Source organism: Xenopus laevis, chromosome 5S, assembly GCF_017654675.1.
Source record: "Xenopus laevis strain J_2021 chromosome 5S, Xenopus_laevis_v10.1, whole genome shotgun sequence".
Classification (NCBI taxonomy): Eukaryota; Metazoa; Chordata; class Amphibia; order Anura; family Pipidae; genus Xenopus; species Xenopus laevis.
In genome coordinates this window covers 102,862,004-102,875,318 of record NC_054380.1, presented here as the reverse complement: position 1 = coordinate 102,875,318, position 13,315 = coordinate 102,862,004, and the positions used below count along the sequence as shown (strand labels likewise).

The 13,315-nt window shown below is 37.3% G+C and overlaps 2 protein-coding genes across 7 annotated transcripts in view; one reads left to right on the top strand and one right to left on the bottom strand.

Moving 5' to 3' along the window:
- LOC108718111 (elongation factor G, mitochondrial-like) overlaps positions 1–11,945 on the top strand; it is a 15,076-nt gene extending 3,131 nt beyond the window's left edge. Inside the window, exons 2-7 of one of the 6 annotated variants that reach the window (XM_018265730.2) lie at positions 224–335; positions 3,417–3,475; positions 5,419–5,501; positions 9,873–9,971; positions 10,058–10,218; positions 10,778–11,407. In XM_018265730.2, coding sequence (XP_018121219.1) covers positions 5,435–5,501; positions 9,873–9,971; positions 10,058–10,218; positions 10,778–10,963 — 513 coding nt within the window. In that variant the 5' untranslated portion in view covers positions 224–335; positions 3,417–3,475; positions 5,419–5,434 and the 3' untranslated portion in view covers positions 10,964–11,407. The other 5 variants (XM_018265731.2, XM_018265728.2, XM_018265729.2 and 2 more) reach the window with 5 other exon arrangements.
- Positions 5,457–8,680, bottom strand: lxn.S (latexin S homeolog). Its single transcript, XM_018265724.2, has 6 exons — positions 8,492–8,680; positions 7,570–7,632; positions 7,112–7,289; positions 6,179–6,315; positions 6,014–6,076; positions 5,457–5,698 (listed from the first exon to the last, which is right to left on the bottom strand). Exons 1-6 carry the CDS (start codon positions 8,621–8,623, stop codon positions 5,588–5,590), a joined length of 684 nt encoding a protein of 227 aa, XP_018121213.1. The 5' UTR covers positions 8,624–8,680; the 3' UTR covers positions 5,457–5,587.
- Positions 11,946–13,315: the final 1,370 nt, after the last annotated feature.

The following is a 13,315-nucleotide window of genomic DNA, read 5'->3' as shown; positions in this document are numbered from 1 at the left end:
CAGTGCTTTTGGCAGGGACCGTTGGAACTCTCCCACCCCTCTTTAGAGACAGGGACTGTAGCAGATCTATGGGGAGATCCAGTAAATGGGACAATAATGATTATAAGACCAGAATGAAACCACCACCATATAGTATTCATTATTGCCTACAAGATTGGAGGAGGAGGGTCAGTTATGCTATATCTCTCCTTTAAGTACGTTCATCTCTTTTTATCTACTGCAGCTCCCCCTCACTTTCTGCCGACACTGTTCCTCAGGCATCATCCCAAATGAAAGAATACGAAACATTGGCATTTCTGCCCACATTCACCGGCAGAACAGCACATATGCACGAGGTGAGTGCCAGGCAGGGGAAGGATTTGCTGAGTGTTCATAGATGAAACAAATCGCTTTGAAATATTTGGTAAATGGAAGGTACATTATGAAAATAAGTATTAAGGAAATATTTATAAGATAGGTTTTCCCAGGTCCAGTTTCCCTTTCCAACTAAATTAGCAAATAGAAAATACCTGATCTAGTGCACTTACAATACTGACAGGTTAATTAGTTGCTGCAGAATATTGTACTTCGGCAATCCTTGCCCCATTTTTACATCGTCAAGGCTTGCTGTGCCTGAAATTGAATTAACAAATTAATGGAAAAGTTTCCCTTTCGTGAAATGAGAGTTTGGCAGCACAGGTCTGAAGATAAGTGGCCTTGGCAATCCAGGAAGTAGTGGCCTCTAACATAGATAATAATGCTAGGTTACCTTCACAAAACTTATTTTTTCTTCAGTTAATATGACACAAATAATGGCTTCTTTCAATTACTTTTGACAGTTTTCTAAAATCAAAGTATTAAAAATGAATTAGTTTGTCTCCCATCTCATGTTTCCCAGTAACAACCCAGCTTGTTTAAAGTCTGTCACTGAGCAGCTGTTAAAACTTCTACATTTAGGGGCAGATTTATTTAATGGTGAAATGACAGCTCACCACAGAACATCTCTCCCTTTCTATTCATTCATTTGTGATTTTTAGAAGCATATTTATCAAATGGTATACCCTAACTATCTTCCCATTGATAAATACACTTCTTAAAATCCCAAAGGAATGTGGTGGGCTCTAATTTTACTTATTTTCTAATTCATTATTAAAATATTATTAAAAGAGAAAATATAGAGCTACTAAACTATATTGTAATTATTTATAGTATACTGTGTAAAAATTATTAGTTTTGTGAAGGTGATCTCCCCCTATAAACATGTAAGATCACTGAAAATACTATAAATTAATAGATAAGAAGACCCTCTGTGTAAGAATAATATTATATATAATATAATAATAAAGGAAGCTTTATTTTTTTCTTGGACCCTGTAATTTACTTTTGAGTTAAACAACTTGGCAAGTTCTTTTTCTTGAATATTTTCAAACTACATCTCAAATATTGAGCTGAAGCACAAGTGACAATCCAATGAGCAGCCATCTACACCATGTGGAAGGACACCAACATCAATATTATTGATACACCAGGTAAAGTTATGTTTTATATAGAACAGAATGGTTAACATGATGTAAACTATAAATGGGTCATTTACTTAACCTAGGAGCACAAGTGCTAGAGCACTGAGGTGCACAGTAATGCATCCCTTAATGCCCAGCTAGGAAACACTTGTGCCTCCCAGGTTAGTTGGCTTTTACATAATGTACAATCACTGAAAGTAGCAGCAGACAGTTACATAGTATATATTAAAATCCAAAGTAGCATTACAGAGAAGCATTGTAAGAAGACGTAAGACGTAATGGCGAATTCTGAGGTTGCTCCCTCATCTGTGGTCCCCTCATGTAGCCGACGGCTACATGAGGGGCACCTTATTTTTACATTAAACAAGGGCGCTACTCGATTGTATGCTGTTTAATTAAAACGTTCTACACAAACTGTTTAAATAGCACTTTAAAAGTATAAAATATGTTAAAGGTAAATTTACAAAAGGAATCGGTGCAAAGTAATAATTCCGTATTTGTTAATTCAGTGTTTTTCATCATTTTTAAATATCGCCTTTAGGTCATGTGGATTTTACAATTGAAGTGGAGCCTCATTTCATGGCACCATAATGTTTGGGACAATTTGCTTTAAATTTCTTGTGATTACTCAGGTGTGTTGCATATTCTACCATTTGAAATCTGTAGTTGCTATTGTTTAAAATGAGGAGAAAAGCTCTGCCAACGAAAGTCAATTAAGTTATTGTGAGGCTGAAAAACAGGAATGAAATCCATGAGACATAGGTCAAACTTTAGGATTACCAAAATCAGCTGTCTGGAATATTATTAGGAAGAAAGAATGCACTGGTGAACTCTGTAATCATAAAGGGACTGGTAGGCCAAGGAAGACCTCCACTGCTGATGACAGAAGACTACTTACTATAAAGAAAAATCCTCAAACACCTGTCCAAAGATCTTCAGGAGGTAGGTGTGTCTTTGTCAGAGACTACTATCCGCAGAAGACTTCATGAACATAAATACAGTGCATAGATTGCAAATGCAAATGACTAGTTAGCTACAAAATTAGGATGGCCAGATTACAGTTTGAGAAAAAGTACTTAAAAGATCCTGCAGAATTCTTGTAAAAGGTTAAGATAAAGATTATCCTGTTTCGGAGTGATGGTTAGAGGAAAGTGTGGAGATGAAAAGGAATTGCCCAAGATCCAAAGCATACCAGCTTATCTGTTACATCTGTAACATGGTGGTGGGGGTGTTAAGGGAATATATGGCTGCCACATGTACTAGCACACGTTTCTTCATTGATGATGTAACTGCTGATGGCAGTGTCACAATGAATTCTGAGGTGTATAAAAACATCTTATCAAGTTCCAATAAAAGCCTCCAAACTCATTAGACGGTGCTTCATCCTGAAACAAGATAATGATCCCAAAAATACTGCTATGGCAACACCAGGAGCTTATCAAAGCTATACAATGGAAAATTCTTGAATGGCCAAACCAGTCACATGATTTAAATCCAATTTAGTATGCTTCCATATGCTGAAGAGGAAACATAAACGATCAAAAGCAGGAGTTGAAGGTGGCTGCTGTAGAAGCTTAGATGAGCATCACCAGAGAAGATATTCAGCACCTCGTGATGTCTGAGTCACAGACTTCAAGCAGTCATTGCATGAAAGAGATTTGCAACAAAGGACTAAACATGACTGCTTTACCATTACTTTGTCCCAAACATTATGGTGCCCTGAAATGAGGGGGGGGGGAGTTTGTATAGAACGTGTTGTAATTTCTACATGATGAAACTGAAATGTATGCAAATAACTTTCATTTAAAGTCTGGAATGTGCACTTTAATCACATCTTAATGCACTTTTCTCTTTGCTTAGCATTGGCTTTTATTCAATAGACTAAATTATATTTTGTTTTCTTTCTGCCATTCGCAGAGCCACTCTGAAGAGGCTTTTCACCCCAGTTCTTGTGGGCAGTGCACTGAAGAATAAAGGTGTCCAACCCCTTTTAAATGCTGTTCTAGAGTATCTTCCCAATCCATCAGAAGTCCAAAATTTTGCTATTTTAAATCATGAGTAAGTTGTTAGCTCATAGTACAAGTTGATCCAGGGACCATTTTGGAGTCAGGAAGGATTTTTCCCCCCTCTGAGACAAATTGGAGAGGCTTCAAATTGGGTTTTTTGCCTTCCTCTTGATCAGCTAGCAGTTAGGCAGGTTAAAAATAGAGTTAAAAGGTTGAACTTGATGGATGTGTGTCTTTTTTCAACCTAACTTACAATGTCACTATACTTTTGCATTTTTTCGATCTGAAATATTCAAATATATATATTCAAATATTGAATGGGGAACACATTGGCTTTTCTCCACCTGCTGCCAATAGCCTAATACTTTGGGGCAGATTTAGAGGAAAGATAATTGTCAATTCTAGTTTATCCCTTCCTTTCTCCAGAAAAGGATTTACCCCAAATTTGCTTTTATTTGTTCATTTATTTTCTGCATGAAAAATTTTTACCCTGAGGGAAATTGATGATGAAATTACACAAAACCACAGCCATTTAGCAGGGAAGATCTGTGTCTCCAATGATGTCCCAGTATCTCCCCAACTTCTTTTCTGCTGATTCACTGCACATGCTCTGTGCTGCTGTCACTTACTGAGCTTAGGGACCAACTCACAATATACAGTACACATAGAATAGAAATGTCACAATATAAGGCTGATTAGTAATTAATACAGATAATTACTACTGTACATGGCAGCACAGAAGCCAGTGCAATTGGCACCATAATTTAATAATCAGCTCTGTAGCTTAGTTTATATTATAGACAACCCTCATTTTCTGCTTGATAATTTGCAACATTATTTGTTTTTTTAGAATGTAGTCAGCAACGCCCATTGAAAGCTACAAAGTGTCCAAAGAAAAAGGCAAATAACTATAAAACTATAAACAATAAATAATGAAAACCAATAGAATTGGCCATTCTATAACATAATAAAAGTTACCTTAAAGGTGAACCACCCCCTTTAAGGCTGCTTGGGTGCATTGCCAAATTTAATTAAACTAACAAGGAAATTAAAATATCCACTAATTCCAAGGAAATCTCTACATCCTAGAACAATGTTCAAGAGAACATTGTAGCAACAATACCAGTTACTTCAGCTTTTTAAAATATATATATAGTAACTTTTTTTCCTTTTCGTAATTCCATGCAGTTCTTCTTTTACCAATGGGGTCATGGTTTGAACAAATCATAATTTACTTTAATTCTATTAATTTATTACCACCAGACTTCCAGATCCAATGCACAGTAAAGGAATGCTAGAACAGTTCATGGAGTTTTCCCCCTTTTGTTCCTTGTTATATGCAAAACATCTGTTTGCGCAAAACAACTCTATATTTTCTGGTTTGGCACATTATTAAAGGGCCAGTAACATAAAAAAAAACACTTCAGCGATATATTTCTTGGCAACAAATGCCCTATTTTATATGAGAGGCTTTTATCCTATAGTTCGGTACAGAGCCATGAATGGCATTTGGCTCCTTTTTTAGCCAATGTATTCCACAGAGCGTATCTGTGATCTGCATTGTGCCCTATTAAGCATAAATGGCTGTACAACGTATATAACAATCGTAGTTTTCTTGAAAATTGACAATTTTTACCAGTGCAGGATATGTAATACCTGTAGTACATTGTATTTAAATACATATAGAACACACTTTATTTTGGTGTCCCTTTAAAAGAATTCCTTTTATGTACAGAGAATGCATTTGATTCAAGTCTCCAAGTATATACTATATTATAGACAACCAAAAGTGTATTTATTTGCTAAATTGATTTTGTGGCAGGCAGATTTTCAATAAGCTTGGAAATGGATTATCTACTTGCTTATAGTTTACTGAGATCTTATATATTTTTGCTTGTCTTTGCCCTTTGCAGCGGATGGAAAGGGAATATGCCTGTCCTTGTGTTATGGGTAAACCTAAAGTTGCCTTCAGAGAGACAATCAGCAAACTGGTGCCGTAAGTATTCATCAGAAACGATGCTTCATTTCTTTTCTTTTTTTTTTCTAGTTCTCTTTATTTTTCCACATATGTCCTTGACTATGTCAGTCGTTCTGTGCAATGCAGCAGCACTGTTTTGGCAGACGGACCTGTCTCACTATTTTCAGCCCTCCTGATGGGTCCCATAAAACATCCATTTGCCAAGGAACCATTTCCTGAAATATAGAGAAGTTTTTGTTATACACTTGTGCATATGTCATTGGTTTGAAACTAGGCAGCATCACAAACAGTCTAATAGTTCTCTCTTTCTGGGTTAGCCACAGTGTGTGCAGTTGAAGAAAGTTGAAGAAAGTTGAAGAACACAAGCTGCTAGTTTTATAAAGTATGTTTAAAATGTGTTATTTGCACAGTCTGTTTCCATAGTTACAAGGTTACCAAAATAACTGTCCTTACAGGCAACTGTAGCATGTAATAATTGGACTGGGAAGCCAGTGGTTCCTGAAGTCCGCAAATTAGCAGATAAACTTTACCTGAGAGACCATCTCATGGATCAGCATATCAAAGTGAAACTCCAGAGCAACATCTTCTCTTTTCTGCTCAAAACAAACACAGTTATTCCATTGTACAAACTGAGGTAAACCTTGGCACACCTACATATTTGTGTCATTTGGCATGAGAACAGAAAGTGGGTTTACCTGCTGTCTGACACTTTTGATTACTGCCATCCTGTAGAATGTGTTTTCAGTGGAGTTCTGCCATTTCACAAAGCCACAAGCAGCCAGTGCAAGGTTCCGTATTGGCTCCAGCTCTGCAGGTACATTGCCAAATTTATCTGTGAGGGGAAATTCAGGGTTAGTGAATGAGGACATAAAATACAGATAGAAAAATATTGGAAATGTCAGTGTAATATAAACGTTTTGCAATTTTCTAAAGCCTTCTGATAAAATTAGGACATCCAGTATAGTCTTTCTGGAAACCTGTTATCCACAATGCACATTTAGCACCCATAAACATGCCACCTTAGTGGCTGTAGCTATTTTCAAAATTAAATTATTGTTGTACTACTCCAGTGTGGCCAGTGTTATAGTCAGTGGATGTGGCTATTCCTGCAATGCTGTTTTTTTATGATTTCAGTATTGCTAAATTCATATCCATGGATGGGAACATTCTATGGGTGCCTAGATTAGCTGCTGGTTCTGTGCAAGCAGCAGTATGAAAAAGCATAAAGATACACTGAGGTGTAAAAATCGATTACTGCCTGGTTAAATGTAAGTGCTTAGTACAGGGAACGCCTCAATTGCATTGGTTTATTGTATCTCCCTAAACAAGTTATGACTGCTATTGGGCAAGGTAGGATTTATTGCCCTAGCTATCGTATTGTGAAAGTCTACTCCCAAACTGGTATTGCCAAGTGATTTCTGTCTCTCAATATGGACAGTATGAACCAATAACCTTGGCTCTGGATCACAGCAGGCTGGATTTAGAGCATTTCCAGCAAGGAGTGATAATTGGCCATCCATGACTACTTCTACAGCAATAAGTAACTCTGCAAAGAATATATGTAGTCTTTCTAGATGTATTTAAATACATTCTGTGGCAAAATATATCTGCCTTAGCATAGGCTATACCTGGAATGTCGTGTGCCACCAGTAGTTGAGTCAGGCTCCTGATTTTGTTGTAGAATTCCTTATCTTTATCCTCCACATTGCCCTGAAGTTCTGTTTGGAGTGTAAATGTCACATTGGGTGCTGTGTGCTGCTCACTGAGATAGTGGAGCACTTCTGCAGTGCAATTTATAATGTGCTTCTGCATATGAACACAGAAAAGGAAGAGTAAAGGTGAAGTGTCATGGAGAAGACTGGCCTGTGAATATTTCATTTTAGGATTGATTAAATCTTATCTAACAGAGTTAATGTATTTCACTGCCATTCTAATTAATTTTGAAATACTGATATTTCTTGTAAATGCAAAAAGATCATCTCATGACTTGACTATTACAATTATTTTTATTATGGGCCATTGCATTATATTCAGCACATATATATGGCTTTGTACTACTGAAATAAACAGGTATAGCAGTACTTACATCATTCAATACATCTTCTATAGAGAAGGTAAGGGAGTATTTATTTCCAACTCCTGCAATCCTCTGCAACAAAAACATAAATGTGCATAAGTGCAAGGTTTATGTGAGATTTAAACCCAACCTCTCTTCTATCTGTTTCTGGGTTGATTCAGTGTTTGGAATTTAGGATGTTCAGAGTTGCATTTCAATGTCAGTTTCAAGAAATCATTGTCAGTGCACAACCATTCATTAGGTGCAGGAGATATCGCAAATGTTTATAAAAATGTATAGGTAAATAACTTGAAAGAAATAAGTTAAATACGGTTGGTTGCTATGGGTTACTGCCCAGGTGCAAATTTGCCAAGTGTTTATAAATGAGCCCCATTGAGACATTTTGTGCATACTGCTACTGAAAAATGCCTTACCCTTTAAACAAAACAGGGATTGTTTGTCCATATATTGCAATATATTTAAGCTGGCCAACTACGTCAAAGTCATCCCATATCTGGCCAGTCCTACGCTCAATTTCATCTGATTCATTAAGTATTCTGTTGCTTCATTGTACATTTTACAAAGGGACAAAGTGTATCATTTCCCTGTCAGGAAAGTGTTCTATAATAAATCCGCTGCATAGTCCGTGCCATTTGAGGTTTGTAGTGGGGCATTGGTGTTAGTATTTTATAAAGTGGTGCAGGGAAGTCTGTCTCACTGACTGACTGACTGGGTATAAGTAAGGCACATCTTTCTAGTTCATAAATGTTCATATATTATATATTATACACATGGCCAACTGTTAGAGATGGTATCTATGGCTCTCTTATGGTTCTTGTGTTTGCAGTTTCTGGTAGGGAAGCTGATGGCCTGTGAGGCACAGTGTGCATTTGTAGCTCTATACAAGATCTTACTATATGCTCCTCCCACCTCCCGACTCCTCCCTCCTTACCTCCCGGCTGGCCTGGCTCACTTTGTTCAGTGCAAAGAGGCGATAGGGGCCTCCCAGCTTGTAGTTAATGTAGTCCTCTGCTACTGTAGCTGCTCTTGTGGCAGGGTAGTGGGAAGGGTTGATGGCTTCCATGTTCCCCACTGATCTAGGCCTCTTGTGTCACTGAAAGGAAATGTGTTGCAAGTTCTGACTCACCACAGTTCTCTTCCCTCCCTGTACTGATTATCTGAGCCAGGGGGGAGGGGCTACCCAAGTCTGAGCTGCTGCAGCTGGGAGAGTCGGAGCCTGTGCCAGTTCAGCAGTGTCAGGGCAGCAAGGTGTGTCAGTGCTATGGCAAGGAGTGGACTTTGAGCTCCAGGAAATCCCTTTATAATCACTGCTGGGATGAGACATGCACTACATTGATGAACCAGCACTTCCATACAGTATATAATATTATGTGACTTTGATTTCATGGCCTCCTGTTCTGGCTGGCCTCACACCGCTCTTCTGAATGAATATAGTCATGTGTTTAGGAGCAAAGTCTAAATTGTGGCCTTGCAGTGTCTTATCATATACTTTAGGGGTCTTCTCTAAAATAAAGCTGATCATACATGTGGATGAAGTTTATATTGGTTATTACATAGTGACATACTATGTAAGGTTGAAAAAAGACACCTGGTTTAAAGGAGAACTAAAGCTTAACTAAAGAAGTAGCTAGAAATGTTATACATTATGTTTTGGGCTTCTGTACCAGCCCAAGGCAACCACAGCCCTTTGGCAGTAAAGATCTGTGTCTCCAAAGATGCCCCAGTAGCTCCCCATCTTCTTTTCTGCTGATTCACTGCACATGCTCTGTGCTGCTGTCACTTACTGAGCTTAGGGACCCACTCACAATATACAGTACACATAGAATAGAAATGTTACAATATAAGGCCGATTAGTAATTAATACAGATAATGGCAACACAGAAACCAGTGCAACTAGCATCAGAATTTAATAATCAGCCCTGTAGCAACAGTTTATATTACAGACCAATCTCATTTTCTGCTTGATAATTTGCGACTACCCCAAAGCTTAGCTTCTCAACAGCTGCTCAGAGCCCACAGTGTCACAGACACTTTCCAAGATGGTGACCCCCTGTGACAAGTTTGAAGTCCTGGATCATTGTTGCTATTGACAAGCTTAGGCTGGTGCAATAAGTTCACTATATAAAACATTGAATTTTTTGCCATATTCATTTTTAATGTTTAGTTTCCTTTAGTATTTTATATCTATATATAGTCTGCCTAACTGCTAGTTGATCCAGAGGAAGGCAAAACAGCCCTTCTGAGACTCACTAATTTTCTGGGGATAAAAATCTTTAAATATGTATGTTCAGTGCATATGACCATCTTTTCAGATTTGACTTTACACACAAGAAGCAGTCTGGAGGTGCCGGGCAGTATGGATTCCAATGAAGTCTCTTTCATCAGAGCAGGAGAGGGTGCACTGAAGCAAGGTGACTTTGTGTTTTGCTATATGTAAAGAAAGAGGAATGTTTTGTCTGTGTTTTTTAAGATCTTCATTATTATTGTCTTTACCCAGCTATGGAAAAGGCCACTGTTTGCATCCTGGAGCCAATAATGTCTGTGGAGGTTGTGGCCCCTTCTGAATTCCAGGGCCCTGTAATAGCTGGAATTAATCTCAGACACGGGGTGATTGCAGGACAGGATGGGTCAGATGGCTATTTCACTCTCTATGCAGATGTAAGTTTGCCAGATGTAACTATACTGGTGCTTATCATATGCACAGGAATTCAGATCAGCATAGAACACACTAGTGTACTGTTACACTAGTACAGGGCCGCCCCCTTGGATCGTACTATTCACTGTGCACACAAACAAACCATACTTGTTAGGTCACATGAGACAATTAACAGACAGAGTTCTATCTTTTGCTTCCACACTTCTTCCTATTACAGTTAGAGTTGTAGTATTTCTGGTCAGGTGATCTCTGAGGCAGCACACAGACCATCACAAAATAGGGGATCAAGGCAAGAGATGTAAAAGGGCCAATATTTACTTAAATATATACCAGTTTGGTAAGATTTTTTTAATATGCCACTTAATATGATATAAACTGTCTGTTGCTTAAGTATTCATTTTGGTGGTATAGTTTTCCTTTAAGGTCACTACCCGTTTAGTCTAAGAAAAGTGTGAATTACGGTATTGCCAATGTAACAAACTTTCACAATTTGTTCTTCATTTTTCTGTTTTGTGTTCTTGCATACTATTTACTAAATGAGCTTTTTATTTAATTTCCCAGATTCCACTAAACGTCATGTTTGGCATCAGAACTTCGGTCATGCACAGAGGTTTGTATTTGCTACTGCCATTCTGTGCAACATCTGGTTGGCTTTTTGAAGCATTCATTGATTATCAAATGTATATAATAGGGGAAGGGAGTGGCTGTTGTTCCTTTGTTTTATTATTCGATAATGTAGGGAAATAGTAAGTTACATCCCAAAGCAAATTTTTTTGCATATAATGTAGCAACCCACCCAATGGCACTCTATTTTCGGTAGACTTATGTTTTTAAAAGTGATGCTTTTTTAGTCTCCCACTTAAGGGGGATGTAAACCCAAAAATAAAATGTTGCCCAACTAAGAAAGGAAAATAATTCTAAGCAAAGTTCCAGTATAGATCAATGGCAGGAGAACTAGAAGTGGCATTGTGTAAATATCTGAATTTTACTACAACCCCATAGTGAATAAATTTGCACTTGACACCCGTAGTTATGAAACTCATATACATTTGTAGGTCATACCTGGCATTACCCTTGTCAGCCATTTAATTGCCAAACTGGGGACCTGAGGAACAAAATGTTAATAAATGAAAAACAGCCGCAAAAAAAAAAAAAGTTGTACATGATCTAATATTGGCTGCTGATTAGGCCTTTAGAGATTTACCTGAGTAAGGGACATAAAATTATTATATTTTTCGGCTTCAATGAAACATCTGGCCAGGATGAATGGTTAACAAATAAGGTACTGTATTGACCCATGTACAGTTGTGTTCAGAATAATAGCAGTGTGTCTAAAAAAAAAAAGAGAATAAAGCTCAAAATCCTAATTATTTATTTTATTTCCATACACACAAATGCATTGGGAACACGGCATATTCTACCATTATATTCCAAATCAAAACATGAAGAAAAATGTATTGAATTTGTGTTATTCCTTTACAGAAACTGAAGAGAAGGAAATATTAGGTAGTTCCAAAAAAAGCAGTCTGCGTTCTTCTTTACTAACTCAAACATTCACTGTACAAACTGGAAAATGTTTCAAGAATTTGCTTTCCATTAAATGTCTGAACTAATATTTAGTTGTATAATCAGTGTTTCTGAGAACTGCTGCACATCTGTGTTACATGGAGTCCACCAACTTCTGGCACCTGTTACATTCCACAATTCTTCTGTATTTCTTGCTTTTGCCTCAGAAACTGCATTTTTATGTCACCCCACAAGTTTTCTATTGGATTAAGGTCCAGGGATTGGGCTGGTCACTCCATAATGTCAATCTTGTTGGTCTGGAACCAAGATGTTGCTCATTTACTAGACCCAAAATGAACAATCTTGCTTTCATCAGTCCACAAAATGTGGCGTCATTTCTCTTTAGACAGGTCAATATGTTCTTTGGCAAATTGTAGCCTCTTCAGCATGTGTTTTTTTTTCTACAATGGGACTTTGCGGGGGCTTCTTGTCGATAGATTGGCTTCACATAGACATCTTCTAATTGTAACAGTATCACAGGTAACTTTATATCTTCTTTGATCTTCCTGGAGCTGATCATTGGCTTTGCCATTTTGGCTGTTCTTCTATTCATTCAAATGATAAATTTTTTCCGTGTCTTTCAGGTTTTGGTTTCCATTTTAAAGCATTTTGTATAACTTTAGCCGAGCAGACTATCATTTTCTGCACTACTTTATATGTTTCCCCTCTATGATCAACTCTGTTCTTCTGGACAATGTCTGGAATGATCCATTTTACTCAGAGAGAAATGCACTATAAATAGCATGCACATCATTTGCTGCTTTCCTTCACTAAAGGGGTTATTCACCTTTAAATTACCTTTTAATATAAAGTAGGGAGGGATATTCTGAGACACTCGCAATTGGTTTATGTTTTTTATTATTTGTGCTTTTTGAGTTATTTAGCTTTTTATTCTTCAATTTGAAGTTTCAGCAGTCTGGTTGCTAGGCTCCAAATTACCCTAGAAACCATGCACTTATTTGCATAAACGACTTGAATATGAATTGGAGAGGGCCTGAATAGAAAGACGAGTAATAAAATGTAGCAATAACTATAAATGCGTAGCCTTACAGAGCATTTGTTGTGAGTGACCTCCATTTGAAAGCTGGAAAGAGTCAGAAGAAAAATGCAAATAATTAAAAAAACGATAAAAAATAAATAGTGAAGAGCAATTAAAAAAAGCTGCTTAGAATTGGCCTTTCTATCACATACTAAAAGTTATCTAAAATATAAACCCCCTCTTTAAATAAGGGCAGTAACTGACACCATTTTTTTTACAAAGAATGAATGACGTCACTAATTGAACTCCACACTGCTATTATTTGGAACAAGCAATTATTTTGAACACTGCTATTATTCCGAACAAGCCTCAATTAATGATTCAATTACACAGAATCAGCAGCAGCAGTTGATTTTCTATTACTCTATTACACTTACTCGTACATTATTTGCCATGTAAAAATATAATTTCTACCATAAACATTGATTGATCAGGTTAGTGATGTCAGACTGCTATTATTTTGAACACTTTGTGGTCCACATACAAACGCATTA